Source organism: Rhamphochromis sp. 'chilingali' (assembly GCF_963969265.1).
Source record: "Rhamphochromis sp. 'chilingali' genome assembly, chromosome: 16".
NCBI lineage: Eukaryota > Metazoa > Chordata > Actinopteri > Cichliformes > Cichlidae > Rhamphochromis > Rhamphochromis sp. 'chilingali'.
The window spans coordinates 19,412,918-19,431,546 of record NC_137943.1 but is presented as its reverse complement, the minus strand read 5'-3'; the positions used below and the strand labels follow the sequence as shown (position 1 = coordinate 19,431,546).

At 42.0% G+C, this 18,629-nt stretch overlaps 2 protein-coding genes across 2 annotated transcripts; one reads left to right on the top strand and one right to left on the bottom strand.

Moving 5' to 3' along the window:
• Positions 1-137: 137 nt before the first annotated feature.
• On the top strand, positions 138-12,032 carry LOC308412546 (alanine aminotransferase 1). Its single transcript, XM_080906986.1, has 11 exons — positions 138-2,202; positions 2,316-2,405; positions 2,487-2,595; positions 6,856-6,989; positions 8,661-8,904; positions 9,011-9,090; positions 9,184-9,320; positions 10,808-10,982; positions 11,096-11,251; positions 11,364-11,476; positions 11,673-12,032. The coding sequence occupies exons 1-11, from the start codon at positions 2,128-2,130 to the stop codon at positions 11,761-11,763; spliced, it is 1,404 nt and encodes a 467-aa protein (XP_080763112.1). The 5' UTR covers positions 138-2,127; the 3' UTR covers positions 11,764-12,032.
• Positions 11,882-18,388, bottom strand: dhx30 (DEAH (Asp-Glu-Ala-His) box helicase 30). The gene is made up of 19 exons (XM_080906980.1): positions 18,070-18,388; positions 17,738-17,874; positions 17,527-17,637; positions 17,185-17,439; positions 16,945-17,094; positions 16,713-16,865; positions 16,158-16,625; positions 15,190-15,573; positions 15,024-15,093; positions 14,819-14,923; positions 14,544-14,719; positions 14,264-14,470; positions 14,083-14,164; positions 13,813-14,006; positions 13,572-13,731; positions 13,303-13,460; positions 12,990-13,093; positions 12,768-12,907; positions 11,882-12,464 (listed from the first exon to the last, which is right to left on the bottom strand). Exons 1-19 carry the CDS (start codon positions 18,239-18,241, stop codon positions 12,217-12,219), a joined length of 3,474 nt encoding a protein of 1,157 aa, XP_080763106.1. The 5' UTR covers positions 18,242-18,388; the 3' UTR covers positions 11,882-12,216.
• Positions 18,389-18,629: the final 241 nt, after the last annotated feature.

Here is an 18,629-nt window from a genome sequence, read left to right as displayed (position 1 = left end):
TCTCCGTAAAGAAACAGCGACTCCAATTTTAAAACAGCGCAATATAAGAAAGATTTAAAACACACACTCGGATTAAAAATTAAAAATATTAATCTCTAATCATCTCTAATAAAGAATTATATCTCTAATATTAATCATACTTGCCTTTGCTTCATGTTATTTATATGCACTGTTCAGAAAAAGAAAATGAAAGAAACAGTCATCCCAGTAGGCTATAAGTTATTTAAGCTTTATGGATGGTAAGACATGGATGTTAACACCCTTTACTAACCCCTTATTAATCCCAGAGTTGGGAAATTCACATTGTTGTAGCAGCATAACAAAGGGTTGAACCTAGTGCAAAACATATAACTTGTTCCAGTTTCTTTGGTTGGATCTATGAAAAATACCAAACATAACATGGTTTGATAGACAAAAAAAAAGAGAGAGTGAAATACTTTTGTACCAGTAAGGTGATTCCCAAAGAGCTGTTAGTCAAAAACCTGACATATCTCGAAACTGTGTGCCTAAAAACAATTTAGGAAACTGGACAAATGGAGGAAAAAAAGAGTGTCGGGCCTAAAAACTATCTAAAACAGTTGAACAGAATCTGAAAGTTATGCCCTTATAAAAATAGGAAACAATCCAGCAAAGACCTAATACAGGACCTGAGACATGCATCTGGGCCTTCAGCTAAATTCATGCTGTTCACTGAAACCTCATCGGATATGGTCTCAGTGGAGGAGTGGCTGTCAAGAAGCCATTGTTAATGAAGGGAAAGATGTTTTCTCCTCTTTGTGGCTGAGGTATGCCACATTTCACATGAACTGATCTGATGGAGTAATGAATCCAAACTGAAACGTGTAGTTCAAATTATCAACGTATACAGAGAAAATCAGTGAAGATGTACAACAGTGAGTGTCTACAGCCATCTGTAAAACACAGTGGAGGATGTTTTGGGTTTTGTCTGGGGTCCGCATTTCAGCCAGTGGGAATCATGTCAAAATTGATAGAATTATTAATGCAGAACAGTACCACCAGATTTTGATCATCCATGAAACACTATTTCTAAAACATCTGATTTCCAAGGGTTTCGTTTTTCAGCATGGCAGTGATCCCAAATACACTGCCAATGCAGTAAAAGCATACCACACAATGGAGCACTGACAGTCATGGATCAGCCTGCCAAGAGCCCGGACCTCAACATTTATTGAAGCAGTGTGGGATCATCTTGACTTAGAACAGAACAAAAAGGAAGCCAACATTCAAAGAAGAGCTTTGGATGTTCTTCAAGAAGGAAGAACTATTCCTTAAGACTACTTAAAGAAATGATCAGAAAGCTTGGCTAAGAGATGTCAGACTGTGCTGAAGAATAAAGGTGGTCAAACACAATATCGACTTTCAAGCACATTTGAACTATAAAAGCTCAATTTTACCTTGTATTCTGTATTTCCATGTATATTTTCACATTTCAATAAATTGATGCACTTATTTTTTCATTTTGTGAGCAAAATATAAAGAAATGAGGGTGGATCAAAACTTCTGCGTGGTACTGCAAACGTAGATGAACGTACAAGCACTGATAACCTTGAACAGCAGAGAGGGAGAGTCTTTCTTAGACATTTTCTTCTAAGGAAAGTATTAACCTCCTTCTAACCTTTGTGCCATAATGAAAGCTGTTCAGTGGCACATACCACATGGCACATAAGTTGTTTATTCCTATTTATGGAGATCTAAATAAATACATAAATAAATAAATAAAAACAAATCATAATTATTTGTTTAAAACTTCTCTCTAAATAAGACTGACAGATCGCACACAGAGGCACTAAGAGAAGATACTTTAATGGGCTCTGTCATGCATGGTCATGACCAAAAGTTTATACACAATGCAGAAGTAAAGCATCGAATTGTGCACTGGAGTCAATTCAAGAAGTCTGTCCTTCCAGCACAGGGTCTGTTAATAAGGCACATATTGCCTAATTCTGTGCACATCTGACTAAAAAACAAGTCCTTTGGTAAATGATTCTTCTCACATCAAGCCGTGAAGGAAGAAAAGACTCAGCTCACCTCCTCCACACTTCTGTTGGTCTGAACAAAGTAAAGAAGGTTACAGTAATATCTGCGTAGCAGGACATCCATCCAAACATGTGGAACATGAAGCAGTTAGAGTATGGAGCCCTGGCAAGACGAGCAAACCAGATCAAGAACGAGCTCAGACAGGCAAGAAAAACTATGTTTACACAGAGTTGTAATAAAGGAAGCATAAACCAGAGTTAGTCATGCTGTCTTTGTTGTAATATCTTTAACCTTTGCTTTCAATTCCTCTTCTACAGGGAGTAAGAAGACCCTACAAAGAAGTGATCGATGTCTTCCAGGGTGATTTACACAGGGCAGGAATGAAACCTCTGACATTTGTCAGACAGGTAAACTTGGACCTTTACACACTGTGTAAACTCATTATGTTTCCTTTGAGTAAGGATTGCCCGTGTTGCGCTTTTTCACAGGTTCTTGCAGCATGTGTTTACCCGCCGCTTATCAACAGCAGCAATCTGCCACTTGATGTAAGACAGAGGGCCCAGGAGGAGCTGGGGAGATGTGTTGGAGGGAGTGTAGGTGAGGGCAACGTATGCGGTCTAATGACGTGGAAAAAAATGAAAATGCTTGTAGTGCAGGACCCCCAAGGTGGAGCGCATAAACTCCACCTACCACAGTAGTAGTTGTCACACAATAAAGATTGTGTGACAACTACTACTGTGGTTTCGGCCCTTGGCTCCGGACACAGGCACCCCATCTCGCTGCCACACCTTCCCAGCTAGCTTTCCCTGACAAAAAGCAGACACACAGTCAATTGATGCACCTGCGCACCTATTCTCCCCGCCTCAGCACCGCCCCATGAGCTCACTGTGACGTTTTCTCCGCTGCAGCAGGCCAGAGACCATGCCCCTGCCAAAAGGCTTTATCTGCAGTAACCATGTGGTGGCAGAAATAGCAAAAGACTAAAACCCCCAAAACAGGGCAGATGGCATCAAAACTATCTACAGATACAGATCTAGAGAGCTTCAACTGGTAAAAATGGAACTGGAGAATACCTTTAAGGTTCTTAGGGTTACTACAATCAAACAAGTCAAATCAAACTTTATTGTCAGTTCTGCAATGTACAGGACATACACAGCACTGAAATGCGTTTTGCCCACTGTGTGCAATAGAAAAAAAAATCTAAATTCAATTCAAATCTAAAATAAAATAAGATAGCTGTTTATGTATAAAAAATGAGGTTTGCAAGAATTCTTTTAAAAAAGTTTTTTAATTCATAAAGTTGGGTGAGAATATCTTACTTTCAGTGATTCACTTAAAACAACAGTAACAGGTCTCCACAGATTACAAATAAACTGCGCAGAAATACTGTCATACTCTGGCTTCCATGTTTATCATATACATAAAAGTCTCTATACAGGAAGCATATGTAATAATAGAAGTGTTTAATAAACTATAGGCTCATATAGACAAACATTATAAATACAATGAAATGTATATGTCTTATAAAACATTTTTAAAAAGCCATTTTATGAATTCAAATCTAGGCAGAAATACAAATACAAAAAGTCTGCTTTGTTTTGCCAGATCAAGTTGTAGGTGTGTTTTATAATAATAATAATAATAATGGATTGCATTTATATAGCGCTTTTCGAGACCCTCAAAGCGCTTTACAATTCCACTATTCATTCACTCTCACATTCATACACTGGTGGAGGCAGCTACAGTTGTAGCCACAGCTGCCCTGGGGCAGACTGACAGAAGCGAGGCTGCCATATCGCACATCGGCCCCTCTGGCCATCACCAGTAGGCGGTAGGTGAAGTGTCTTGCCCAAGGACACACAGTGTTGGGAAGGTTACTTTTAAAATGTATTCCATTACAGATTACAGATTACATGCCCCAAAATGTATTCTGTAACGTATTCCGTTACGTTACTCAATGAGAGTAATGTATTCTGAATACTTTGGATTACTTAATATATTATCATGCTGTTTACAACTACGTGAATGTACTATTGCTGTGATTTATTACTGTTACTGAAGGTTCGCGGCTCTGAACCGTAGTAAAGAGACCTCTGGCTAATACGTCAGGTTTGTGTCGGGCTCGTAGCCGAAAAATAGCTTTACTTTGTTGTCTGGGTCAACTTTGCTTGCGAGAGACAGAGAGAGGCGTTGAAAGGATGCTCCAACGGAACTTGTTGTTTTTGGAGGAAAACACGAACACGGTGTACAGTCGAGTCTTAATAGCTTACTTACAACTGGGCTCGTCAGGCACTCTTCTTGGCTGCAGTGGTTGTTATTATATTTACATGCTTCCAACTCCCGTTTTTCCTCAATGACAACTCGTACTTTTCCTTTTTCTCCCTCCCTCGCTCACAGACACATAACGTGTATGGCAGTCCATTCTCCCTGCAGCACGGACTACACTGCCCATGATGCTACATTCTTTAGAGCTATACAGGGAGTGCAGAATTATTAGGAAAGTGGTATTTTTGAGGAATAATGTTATTATTGAACAACAACCATGTTCTCAATGAACCCAAAAAACTCATTAATATCAAAGCTGAATGTTTTTGGAAGTAGTTTTTAGTTTGTTTTTAGTTTCAGCTATTTTAGGGGGATATCTGTGTGTGCAGGTGACTATTACTGTGCATAATTATTAGGCAACTTAACAAAAAACAAATATATACCAATTTCAATTATTTATTTTTACCAGTGAAACCAATATAACATCTCCACATTCACAAATATACATTTCTGACATTCGAAAACAAAACAAAAACAAATCAGCGACCAATATAGCCACCTTTCTTTGCAAGGACACTCAAAAGCCTGCCATCCATGGATTCTGTCAGTGTTTTGATCTGTTCACCATCAACATTGCGTGCAGCAGCAACCACAGCCTCCCAGACACTGTTCAGAGAGGTGTACTGTTTTCCCTCCTTGTAAATCTCACATTTGATGATGGACCACAGGTTCTCAATGGGGTTCAGATCAGGTGAACAAGGTGGCCATGTCATTAGTTTTTCTTCTTTTATACCCTTTCTTGCCAGCCACGCTGTGGAGTACTTGGACGTGTGTGATGGAGCATTGTCCTGCATGAAAATCATGTTTTTCTTGAAGGATGCAGACTTCTTCCTGTACCACTGCTTGAAGTAGGTGTCTTCCAGAAACTGGCAGTAGGACTGGGAGTTGAGCTTGACTCCATCCTCAACCCGAAAAGGCCCCACAAGCTCATCTTTGATGATACCAGCCCAAACCAGTACTCCACCTCCACCTTGCTGGCGTCTGAGTCGGACTGGAGCTCTCTGCCCTTTACCAATCCAGCCACGGGCCCATCCATCTGGCCCATCAAGACTCACTCTCATTTCATCAGTCCATAAAACCTTAGAAAAACCAGTCTTGAGATATTTCTTGGCCCAGTCTTAACGTTTCAGCTTGTGTGTCTTGTTCAGTGGTGGTCGTCTTTCAGCCTTTCTTACCTTGTCCATGTCTCTGAGTATTGCACACCTTGTGCTTTTGGGCACTTCAGTAATGTTGCAGCTCTGAAATATGGCCAAACTGGTGGCAAGTGGCATCTTGGCAGCTGCACGCTTGACTTTTCTCAGTTCATGGGCAGTTATTTGGCGCCTTGGTTTTTCCACACGCTTCTTGCGACCCTGTTGACTATTTTGAATGAAACGCTTGATTGTTCGATGATCACGCTTCAGAAGCTTTGCAATTTTGAGACTGCTGCATCCCTCTGCAAGATATCTCACTATTTTTGACTTTTCTGAGCCTGTCAAGTCCTTCTTTTGACCCATTTTGCCAAAGGAAAGGACGTTGCCTAATAATTATGCACACCTGATATAGGGTGTTGATGTCATTAGACCACACCCCTTCTCATTACAGAGATGCACATCACCTAATATGCTTAATTGGTAGTAGGCTTTCAATCCTATACAGCTTGGAGTAGGAAAACATGCATGAAGAGGAAGATGTTGACAAAATACTCATTTGCCTAATAATTCTCCACTCCCTGTACCTGTAGCATTCTGCCTATTAGCTTAGCACAACAACAAAAAGGCGCTCTCTCACCCAGGAAACAGCAGAGAGAGCGTCACCCTGTAACCATGGCAACCGTAACGCTGCCGCCTGGAACAACAGAACATAGCTGTCAAACAAAACCCAAACAGTCCTGACCCGCCATAATATGAAATAGGGAAGTACCGCCGTGTAATCCATTTATTTCAACAAAGTAACTGTATTCTAAATACCACCTTTTTAAACGGTAACGGAATATAGTTACTCATATTTTGTATTTTAAATACGTAACGGCGGTACATGTATTCCGTTACTCCCCAACACTGAGGACACAACAACCGAGACTGTCCAAGCTGGGGCTCGAACCGGCAACCTTCCGATTACAAGACAAACTGCCAACTCTTGAGCCACGATCGCCCCCAATGTATGTGAGTTAAAGTCTGTTTTCAATCTCTTCAGGTTCATATTCTGCTGCACCTGGGATACCAGAAATCATCCACAGCATCTCTGAATTCATAAAGAGACGAGACTCTGGCATCTATGCTTATTATATACATAAAAGTCTCTATACGAGAAGCAGGAAGCAATAATAAAAAAGAAAAATTATTCCAATATAGTGTTTAATGAACTATAGGCTCATATAGACAAACATTATAAATACAATGAAATGTATATGTCTTATAAAATGGTTTAAAAAAGCCATTTTATGAATTCAAATCTAGGCAGAAATAATAATACCGAAAGTCTGCTTTGTTTTGCAGGATCAAGTTGTTGGTGTGTTTTATGTGAGTTAAAGTCTGTTTTCAATCTCTTCAGGTTCATATTCTGCTGTATCTGGCATACCAGAAATCATCCACAGCATCTCTGAATTCATAAAGAGACGAGACGGAGGAATTCCATCTCACCCCGAGAACATTTACATCAGCCCTGGCTCACAGTGGTCAATCTCGGTAACTCCATGATTACCGACATCCTGCATACATGTTCAATTCAATTCAATTCAATTTTATTTATATAGCGCCAAATCACAACATAAGTTGCCTCAAGGCGCTTCATAGATACAGAGAAAAACCCAACAATCATATGACCCCCTATGAGCAAGCACTTTGGCAACAGTGGGAAGGAAAAACTCCCTTTTAACAGGAAGAAACCTCCGGCAGAACCAGGCTCAGGGAGGGGCGGCCATCTGGTGCGACCGGTTGGGGTGAGAGAAGGAAGACAGGATAAAAGACATGCTGTGGAAGAGAGACAGAGGTTAATAACAGATATGATTCAATGCAGAGAGGTCTGTTAATACATAGTGAGTGAGAAAGGTGACTGGAAAGGAAAAACTCAATGCATCATGGGAATCTCCCAGCAGCCTACGTCTATTGCAGCATAACTAAGGGAGGATTCAGGGTCACCTGGTCCAGCCCTAACTATATGCTTTAGCAAAAAGGAAAGTTTTAAGCCTAATCTTAAAAGTAGAGATAGTGTCTGTCTCCCGAATCCAAACTGGAAGCTGGTTCCACAGAAGAGGGGCCTGAAAACTGAAGGCTCTCCCTCCCATTCTACTTTTAAATACTCTAGGAACAGCAAGTAGGCCTGCAGAGTGAGAGCGAAGTGCTCTAATAGGGTGATATGGTGCTACAAGGTCATTAAGATAAGATGGGGCCTGATTACTGTATGTGAGGAGCAGGATTTTGAATTCAATTCTGGATTTAACAGGAAGCCAATGAAGGGAAGCCAAAACAAGAGAAATATGCTCTCTCTTTCTAGTCCCTGTCAGGACTCTTGCTGCAGCATTTTGGATTAGCTGAAGGCTTTTCAGTGAGTTTTTTGGACATCCTGATAATAATGAATTACAGTAGTCCAGCCTGGAAGTACTAAATGCATGAACTAGTTTTTCAGCGTCACTCTGAGACAGGATATTTCTAATTTTAGAGATGTTGCGCAAATGGAAGAACGCAGTCTTACATATTTGTTTAATATGTGCGTTGAAGGACATGTCCTGGTCAAAAATGACTCCAAGGTTCCTCACAGCGTTACTGGAGGCCAAGGTAATGCCATCCAGAGTAAGAATCTGGTTAGATACCATATTTCTAAGCTTTTCAGGGCCGAGTACAATAACCTCAGTTTTATCTGAATTAAGAAGCAGAAAGTTAGCGGCCATCCAGGTCTTTATGTCTTTAAGACATTCCTGCAGTTTAACTAATTGGTGTGTGTTATCTGGCTTCATGGACAGATAGAGCTGGGTGTCATCTGCATAGCAGTGAAAATGTATGCTATGTCTTCTAATGATACTGCCTAAGGGAAGCGTGTATAATGTAAACAGAATTGGTCCTAGCACTGAACCCTGTGGAACTCCATAATTAACCTCAGTGTGTGAAGAGGACTCTCCATTTACATGAACAAATTGGAGTCTATTAGATAGATATGATACAAACCACTGCAGTGCAGTACCTGTAATACCTACAGCATGTTCTAATCGCTCTAATAGGATATTATGGTCAACAGTATTGAACGCTGCACTAAGGTCTACCAGGACAAGCACAGAGATGAGTTCACTGTCAGAGGCCATAAGGCCATGTGTATGTGCTTTCTAATGGATCATCACAATCTCTCTTTTCTGTGCTTTCTAGAACATTCTCAATGTCTTAGTGAACCGTGAGGCTTCACCAAGAACAGGTGTGTTGATTCCAGTGCCATGCCACAACAAAACCGTGTTGTCCATAACGCAGTTGGGTGCAGTCGCCGTCCCTTATTACCTGAGTGAGGAGCAGGGATGGGCGCTGCAGGTGGAAGAGCTGCAGCGAGCGCACGAATCTGCAAAGGGAGTCTGTAATCCTGTGGCTCTGTACGTCACCAACCCCGGAAATCCAGCAGGTATTTATTCCAGCCAGTGTGGGGATCATCTACTGTAAGTGTTTGTTCTTTGTGTTACAGGATGAATATTATACCCTTACTTGTTTTTATGCCACACTGCCTGTAGGTTATGTTCAGAGTCAAAAATCAGTGCTAGAGGTGATCCGGTTTGCTTGGGAAAAGAGGCTCTTTCTTCTGGTTGATGAGGTGGAGAAGCTATTATCATCCATGCAAGCATATTTTAAAAACCAAATGCATCTGTATAAAGGAACTTATGGATGTTTACATGTTCCATTGCAGCTCTATCAGGACTGTGTTTATGGGGAAAACTGTGAGTTTGTCTCCTACAAAAGGGCTGTGAGCGAGATGGGGCCTCCTTTCTCAGGCACAGTGGAGCTGGCGTCCTTTCACTCAGTGTCCAAAGGCTTCTCGGGAGAGTATGTGTTCAGTCCAGATATGTATCTGGTTTGTAATGGATGATTCTCACAAAGCTTGAGGCAAAAATTAAACTGAAATTTAAAGAAATAAAGCAGTCAAATAAGCAATCTCACTACAAGATCAAAAAGATGAAGACGTTAGTTTGCTCACTGATACTTATAAGTGCTATTGTGCATTATTTGCACAACTACAAAGATGATCAGGATTTTTAAAAACTTATACACCAAACTTCTCAAGTTTGTTAACTGCATTACAAATATTATTTCTCTGTATTGTTGAGTTTTAAGAAATCTTATCTTGAAAAACACAAATGTGACATAAGCTACTCTCTACAGTTTATGCTTTTTTCAGAAGAGAAATCTGAACACTGGATATACTAGTGAAAAAAAAAAAAAAGTTCTGAGGAGATTTTTGGGTACCTTAGCATCACTGCGTGAGATACACCCTAGTCAGGCTGGCAGGCTGTTATTGGACCAGCACAGAGAGACAGTCATTTATAAACACATTCACACTTAAAGTCACCAATTAACCTAACATGCAATCTTTGGACTCTGAAAGGTTGCCAGATAACCTGGACAAATCCCACATATGCACAGGGAGAGACTCCAGCTGGTCAGCAGGTTTGACCCCTGAACCTCCTTGCAGCCAAGTTAATATGCTAACCAGTGCAATGGTTACCCTGATACTGGCGGCAGTTAGTGGCACCTCTCAGCCTTCTAGTAGATACACCTATGATGTAATTTAAAACTCCTACATCAGTTTGTTCTCGAGTTATCACATTCACAAACTTGGGTGCCCATGTTGTCTGTCAGTCTTTTATGGCTGTCAGGTAAAATCTTCCAAAGTTGATTGCATTGCACAACTTGCATCGTGACAATTACACTTTTGTGTTTAACATATATTTTCGGTGTTAATTGTAGAAATGTCTTTTTGAAATTCATGCAAATTAGTGCCAAGTGTGCTAAAATAGCTTTGGACATTTTCTTTAGACTGGTATGAACAAAGAGATCATTGACCAGAGTCTCATTGTAAGTTTAAACACTTCTTATACAAGCTAAAATGCGGAACTTAAAAGTATCACAGGTGTAGCAGTGATATTTTTAAGAGTGCAAGCAGGGTGGAGAGGATAGGGATGCATTTCATGGCAAGAGTGAAAAGGAAGGTTGTGTGTCCAGTATATCCACTATCCTTCCTCTGCACATGTCCAAACCATCTCGGTCTCAAACTATGTCTCCAACCTGCTCAACCTGAGCTTTGATGTACCAGTCCCCTTGAGCTGGCAGGCAAGAAGTAAAGAAGAAATCTTCATAGGATGTCGTAAAGAAGGGCGTGCAGAGGGTTGGTAGGAATAGTGTGAAATGAAAAAAACAAAACAAAACAATGAAATTCAGTGATAAACTGGTCATCCACTGAGAGTGATCATGAGAAGCAAAGCTCCAGAACAGCTACATTTTTGTTGTTTCTACATGCAAGTCTCTTTCATTAGGTGTGGTCTCCGTGCTGGATATGTCGAGCTGGTAAATCTGGATCCTGCTGTCATGAAATACATCCACACACTGTTCTCCAAAGATTCTTGTTCACCAGTTTTAGGTCAGATTGCCCTGGATCTGATGACGGACCCTCCAAAGCCAGGAGACCCCTCGTACCTGCTCTATAAACAGGTTGGACCTGAGAACTGTACTCTTGTTTAGCTGAGGATGACCAACTACATGTAGCGCTGTAGCTGTTTTTGATAAAGAATTTGCCATTTTCTACAAGCTGATGTCTTCTGCAGGAAATTGAGCAGATCAGGACTGTGCTGGTTCATAGCGTGAAGAAAGTCCACGAGGTTGTCAACAGCCTACCGGGATTCAGCTGCCCACCCATTGAAGGAGGATTGTTTGCGTTCCCCAGACTGCACCTCACACCAAAAGCTATTCAGAAAGCCAAGGTTACAGCAGAAATGCAAGAGGATGTATTACATAATCTGTGTTGAAGCCCTTTGAACTTTCTCCTGGTTCATTTTCCTGAAATGTGTTTGTTGTTTTCCTTGGATATTTCAGGAATTAGGACTGCAGCCAGACACATTCTACTGTACGAGACTGCTAGAAGAAGGTGGAGTGTTTACCAGTCCTGGTTGGGAGTACGGACAAAAGGAGGGCACCTACCACATCAGGTACAACACAAGTCGGGCACTCTTCAAAGTAAATCATTAGGAAATTATAGATATTATATAAAGCAATTTTATTTTTGGTATAAAACAAAAAATAATTTCTATTGTTAAAAGAAGTCTGTGTTTAGACTGCAGATGGATTCATTTCATGGTCCAAGTCTCAAAGTCTTTTTTTTTTTTTTTTTTTTTGTCTCTGCAGATTTTGCATCGCGGTCCCTCAGGACGTCATGGAGGAATTACTGAGACGCCTGAGCAGCTTCCACATGACATTTATGAAGGATTTTTCTTAAAGACAAAGTTCCCATTGGAGTCTCTTTTTTCTGTAATCCCATAACTCTATATAGAAAATCAAACCAATTTTTGAAACAGCGATGTTGATTTTAATAAATATGACATTTATTGCATACAATCTTTGGTCAGCCATCTTTTGTCACTACCCATTAGAGTAAGATACAGCTTCAGCTTTTCAGAAAGCAACTAACCGTCTATTACAAGTTCCAAATTCAAATGAGGCCTTACATCAGCAATCATTAAAAAATTAAATTTAAAAAAAAAAAAATAGTAGTGTGTTCTTTAAAGAGTTCCTGATAAATTCCGTGCTTTCACAACGGAATCCAGCACTAAAATAGGGGGGGGGAAAAAAAAAAAAAAAAAAGAAAAGAAAAAAAGTGATGTCAAAACAGCAAATCATTAGCCACTTAATCTGTCTGAGCCAGCAGACATGTAGAAAACCCTCAGTCTTATCAATCCACCTCACTGTCACTGCTGTGAACAAGAGGGTTTGAATCTGTATTGTTCAGCAGCTGTACTAGTAAAGAGATGAGCTTTCCATCTTGAGAAGCGTTTGTGTTACTGGGGCTGTTGAGGTTTCGGTGCAGCATGGTCTGAATGGAAGTGCGTAGCTCCCAGAGCAGCTCCCACGTCTCAACCTGCAGCTCACAGCGCACCAGAGATCGTCCAGAAAATGATACTTCTATTTTGTCGCCATGCACTGGTCACAAGAAAAAGAAGAGTAGTATTCAAGTCTGCTAATGCAGAGGGATGATTTCATTTTTGGTGCTTGTCTAAAATGCAAACTACAAACATGTAGACAGACTTGCACAGTTGAAATAATTTCATTTTTACTGTAGCACTCCATAACAGTCCAAAAGCATTAGTCAGCACTTGAACACATCTAAACCAACAAGATTTTCAGCTGATCAGAGACGTGCACAAACAACGGACTTCAGTCAGATTACCATCCTCCAACCTGTGCTACAAATGCATTCTTTAGGGAGAGCAGAAAACATCTTACCCATCTCTGTGATATCGCAGTCTGTAAGCAGCAACAGAGCGAGTGGATGGACTGTAGAAGAGTCTCTGATGAAAACATTCCCGTTGGACTTGATGGCACTGAAGAATGTCAACCACCGACTAGGGAGGTCTTCTTTCCCACTACAATATAAAATGAAAACAAACTTTACATGCACATCAAGTCTGTTTGTGATGCAACTCAATATTTAGGGCATGCTCTGACCGGTTCACTGAGGAGCGGTGAAGCAGCACTGGCCCACTGAGTGTTCGCAAAGAAATGCTGTTGGGACGAAAGCGTCCTCCTTTAGTCACAACACCTTTCTTCACCTAAAAACAAAAGAACAAAACAAACCAGGTCTAATTTAAATGCAATGCAATGTCAGATTCAACACAAACACCTATACAGCTTTAACCTAGAAAAGCTCAAGTAGATTTATAGAACCGTTACATCACTGTTATGAGTTAATTATGAGTCCCTGGGGGGGATTATAGCAGGATATAGGCAATGAAAGTCAGTCTGGGTAGCTGCCATGTACCTGAATGAGGTTGGGATACAGCCCAGCCAGCAGCACAGCTTTAAGCAGCTCATCCTGGTTGCTGTGCTCATTGTAGAGAGAGGTGTAACGCTGGCAGTCACTGGGATGAGAAACAAGCCCGGCGTCATGCAGATTATCACTGAACTGAGATATAAGACCTGCAATAGGATCAGATGACAGAAATATTTGAATTTAGCAAAAAACAAGAGGGCAGGGGCAGGGATTTTTAACTTCCAAAAGTGGACTGAGACAGGGTGTAAAAGACTGACCGTTTATAAAACGAAGGCTGGCCTTGGACATGGTGTGTCTCTCCAGAAAGTCATCCCTGTCCTCTCGGTTGCCGTCGTGCTGAACTTTCCTCCAGCCCAGAACAGCTCTACTGACCACCAGATAGTCACTGTAGCTTGAGCCACTCAGAGCCTCTTTGGCCTGAACAAACAAAGCAGACGACTCAGTAACAGCTTAGCAAACAAAAATATGGCAAAATTTATTATGGTGAAGACATCTCACCTTGTTGACTAGTGCTCTGTTCTGCAAGCTGTTGTGGAAAGGGTCTCTAGTGAGACAGGCAGCTACAGACAACATAGGCATAACACATCTAAACATGCTACTCAGGACTAATATTTTGCCCAGCCGTGGGTCACATGACATGCAGGCGACACGATCCCCTAATGGAGTCAGTGTTTCGGTCCTGTCCAGGACTCCTGCAAAACAAAAGTGCATCAAAATGACGAGTAAAGACAAGTAAAGACGAGCAAAGACGAGTAAAGACGCGCTTACCTATATCTTGTAGATTACGGACAGCGTCTCTCACAGACTCTGGCTCTGGGCTGTCCAATACTTGGGATAAGAAATCTACAGCCTACAAGCACCAAAAATGATAAGCCATTAATAAATATAAAATAGAAGAAAAATGTAAATACAGATACAAGAAAGAACAGGGAAAAAATTATTCCTGTACCTTTGAGTTTGGACTGTGGATTTTAGCCTGCACTACTAAACTCTCAAGTGGGATGCGCAGGATCTCAGGGATGGGAAAGGGAGGCATGGATTCCAGCTGTTTTCTTGAGAAAAGGTGGTAGGACTGTCCCGGCTGACACCGGCCTGCTCTCCCTTTTCTTTGTGTAACATTTGAACGGGAAATCCAAACTGTATCCAGACAGGACACCTGGGGCGAAATAAATAAATGAGATTACTTTTGCTGACATTTTCCTGGAATAAAATCAAATGTCAATACTAACCTTAGTCCTTGGGTCATAATTCTGTTCTTTGTGAGTTCCTGCATCCACCACGTGAACAATGTCATCTATTGTAACTGAGGTCTCAGCAATGTTTGTGGCCAGGACAATCTTTCTTTGTCCCACTTGGGGGCGCTGGAACACAGCCTGCTGGTCAGCCACTGATAAACTTGAGTGCACTAAAAGAAAAGCAGAACCAATTATAAACTGGTTATAGGTGGGGAACCTTTTTCCAGAGGCCTCCTTTTTGGCCTCTGGAAATCCATCGCCTTACTTACAGGGCAGGATCATCTGGGAGCCAGAGGAGAAGCGCGGTTTTTCCTCGAGCTTCTCTTGAACAGCCTTTATGTCCTGCCATCCCGGGAGGAAACACAGCACTGCACCTGTAGAACGAGGGGAGAGGAGTTGTTGTAAAATATGACTCTGCCCAAAATTTCAAACACTATTATTTAAAGTGAATTAACAGCTTGGTAAAATAGGCACCTGGTTCTCCACATCTGTCAATGTGTTCGATGACATCAGCGACTAAATCGAGATCCGGTGTGGCATCGTTCTAAACAAGAAGAAGACGCAGAGCAACTCATCAGTTTGGAAAAAAAAGAAAAAGAAAATGTGTGAAAAACAAAAATGTGGCAGATGTGAGTTCCACCTCTTTGTCCGTCTTCGCCCTTTCTGGGACCTGAGACCGACGCCCCATCTCTTTTAGTACATCTTCCAGGTACTTGTCTCGTACTGGGTGCATGAACCCTGGCACCTTTACGATCGGGCAGCCGCCAAAGTACTGTGCCAGCCTCTGGTTGTCCCCAGTGGCACTCATGAGAACGACCCTCAGGTCAGGGTTCTCATTCAGGCTTGTGCGCAGCAGAGCCAGCAGCAGGTCTGTGTTTATGTCTCTCTCGTGGACCTCGTCAACCACCACGTGGCTGATTCCCTTCAGGGTTGGGTTTGACTGCAGCTTCCTCAGCAGGACACCCACTGTGAGGAAGAGCAACGCTCCTCCACTGTGCTCTGGGAGTCGGCTCTCGAGTCTCACCTACAGGAGAAAGATAATACAAATATTATGCATTACTATGGAAAAGATTACTCAACCCTTCATATCCTTGCGATGCTACCAGCCACAATTCAAGGGTTCAGTTACAAAACCAATGTGGTAGAATGAGAAAACTGCCAGTTTATTTTATTCTACTTTTTACTCTTTATGTCAGAAAATAGTTAAAAACAATAGATATGAGGAAGGCCCTCAAAAATTAGAACTTTAATATAAATCTGTAGTCATTGCATGAGCTGCAACGCTCAAGTTTTCTAGAGAGAGGTGCAGGCAGATCAAACATTTTACTGTAATCTAGATAGCTTCATAAAATCAAAAAATAACAAAAACACCTATGACATAATTTTATGTCCCGGTGATGACTGAAATTAAAGTTAGAGCACTTTGTTGTGTGAGCCCTAAAACAGCTTTGCCGAGAGGAATTTCAAATACGTTTACTGAATAAAAAGTTTTAAAAGCACAAGACGAAGTTTTGAAGTTGTGCAAATACATTTCTCTTATTAGAGAAATCAAAACAAATCGTTTTGTGTTCAACTAAGATATTGTATAATCTATGCAGCTGTCCTAACCTGATATCCTACAGACTGTTTCAGAGCTGGACCCATCTCCTGAGCAACACGGTGGGCCACCGACACGGCACTGATCCGGCGAGGCTGGGTTACCAAGATGTTGCACTCAGCCCCGCTGCCCCCTCTCACGCGATCCTCCAGCAGAAAACGAGGGACCCGAGTTGTCTTGCCACATCCTGTTTCTCCAGCAATCACAACTACCCTGGAGGCCTGCACAGCTGAGATCACACGCTGACGGTGGGCGTCGACCGGGAGCTCGAGGCTCAGTTCGGGGTTCGCTCTGTTCCATCTCTCCTGCAGGTGGATGCTGAGCTGTTGAGCCTCAGATTCAGAAAGAGGCCTGTACGGCCTGCCTGTGATGGCATCTGTTATAAAATCCTCCTCTTCCTCATCATTCCGGTTTATTGTCTGCTGTTCTTTTGCCTCTTCCTCTTCCCATAGTTTCTGTACCTCTGTTGTCACTGGGTACTGTTAGAAAAATGCGCAAACTCAGAAACTTACATTTTTGTCAAAACTCAGTCAAACACCACTAATCCTCCTTGTACCAAGACTCACCTGGGTGAGGTACTCTCTCACGCTTTGCTCCAGATATTTTGGAATCTCCAATGGAAGTGGGCGCCTCTCCCTCTCTCCAGCCTCCCTCACCTTTTCTCGATGATACTTGGCATGTGTCAGTGGGTTGTTGTCCTTATCCAGCAGCTCCAATTCCTGTAACCAGCAGGTGAGATGCATATATTAAGTACAATCTTGACTTGTTAAGATACAGTAGTTCTCGACAAATACTCACCTTTAGCTTCATGCAGGCAAGTGCAGCAGCTCTCGCCTCTGCTGCCGCCCGGCTGCCTGCTTTGGCTGTGAATGTCATCTCCTCGGGCCAGAGCAGAGTCAGTTCACACGTCTTTAGCTTCCCTCCTGTTGTTCTGAACTGCAGTAGCTCCTGCAGTAATAAGTCACATGGTAGCTTACAATGCACATTGAGTTTAAAGAGGATAGATTGTTACCGCCCAAAACAAAGTGAACTACAAACCCAGATATTGTTGGACGATGTGGCCACCTGGATAACCCTATTCAACAGAGATTTAGGTTGTGGAAACAAGGAAAGAGCTTCTGACACATTGGAGTCATCCTCTTTAGCAGGTGCCCGGTCATTTGCTCTGCCTCTGTAGATATCACCTGTCCAGGAATTATCCTCATTATCATGAAGAGGTGTATGCAGCCCTCCTCTCCCTCGGCCAGCTCTCCTCCTGGGGAGCTGGTTGTTTGGCCCTATCACACCCATTTCCTGTAAACAAACACAATCAAAGAACGGTGAGAGGGGAGAAAGAGACATATCATATACTGCAAACTCACATGCTGGTTTTCAGCTTACTCTGAGCTTCTGACAAGCGGCAGCTGCTGCAAATTGCTCTGCCTCGCTCTTCTTTGAGCCGTAACCCTCCTCTTCTATCTTGCAGGGCCACTGCAGCGTGACAGTGGCCTTCTACAGAGGAGCCACAACACAAAGCTTAACACCATCAACGGATTTTGTCACATGTACAGTGAAAGCAATAATGCTGTCTCGCTCTGACTTTAGCGCTGACCTTAACACCAGCATGTTCCATGCAACTGTACTGGATGAGCTGAGAGAGGTCGCTGACTCCCAGTGACCGTGAGATGGTGTTGTGCAGGAGGCTTTTAGGATCTGGAAACTCCTTCAGGAGGTGGCGTCTGCTATCGACTAAATAGTAAATATAATAAAAATTGTAAAAGGTGACTGTCGGCAGTGGATACATGGGAGTCCAAATATGAGATAAAAGAAGCAAGACTGCGAAATACAAGCACAAACCATAACCTTTTAAATGACGTGCCCTTGAGTTTTTAGCGCCGCTGCTGGCGAGCTGTCACCCGTTAGCTAACCGGCATCTTCACTCACCTCGTTTACTCTGGAAATAAGATGTCGCATTCATCTGAAAGCTTGGAGATTTGGTCCCATACCACCGCATTTCTTTACTCAAGTCAGACGCCGTTTTACAGCCACTGTGAACGCATTTGCCAATGTTGCATAGCGCTCTCAAACGCACGAGTAAAACACCGGGTAGCGCCATCTTTAAATTAAAGTTTCTTCTTCGGCTCCTCTACAAGCTGTTTTCATGAAACGCCCTCTTGTGGCAGGGAGTATAACTGCATCTTTTAGAGCGCCTCGTAAAAACATGAGCAGATCAGAATAAGAATCAGAAAAACTTTATTAATCCCAGAGGGAAATTGAGTTGTCATAGCAGCAGATATACAACAAACATCAAGCACTCATACAAAATGAGTGTAGAAACGGCGATATTAATAAATAAACATTAAGACATATAGATAAATATAGAGATATAGGTATAAATATAAATATACATATAAATATAATAGGACAAGTATGTGTGAAAATATATGTTGTGGTGCACAAAAGTGACCCACGGGGATAAATTAAAGAGTCTGATAGCAACAGGA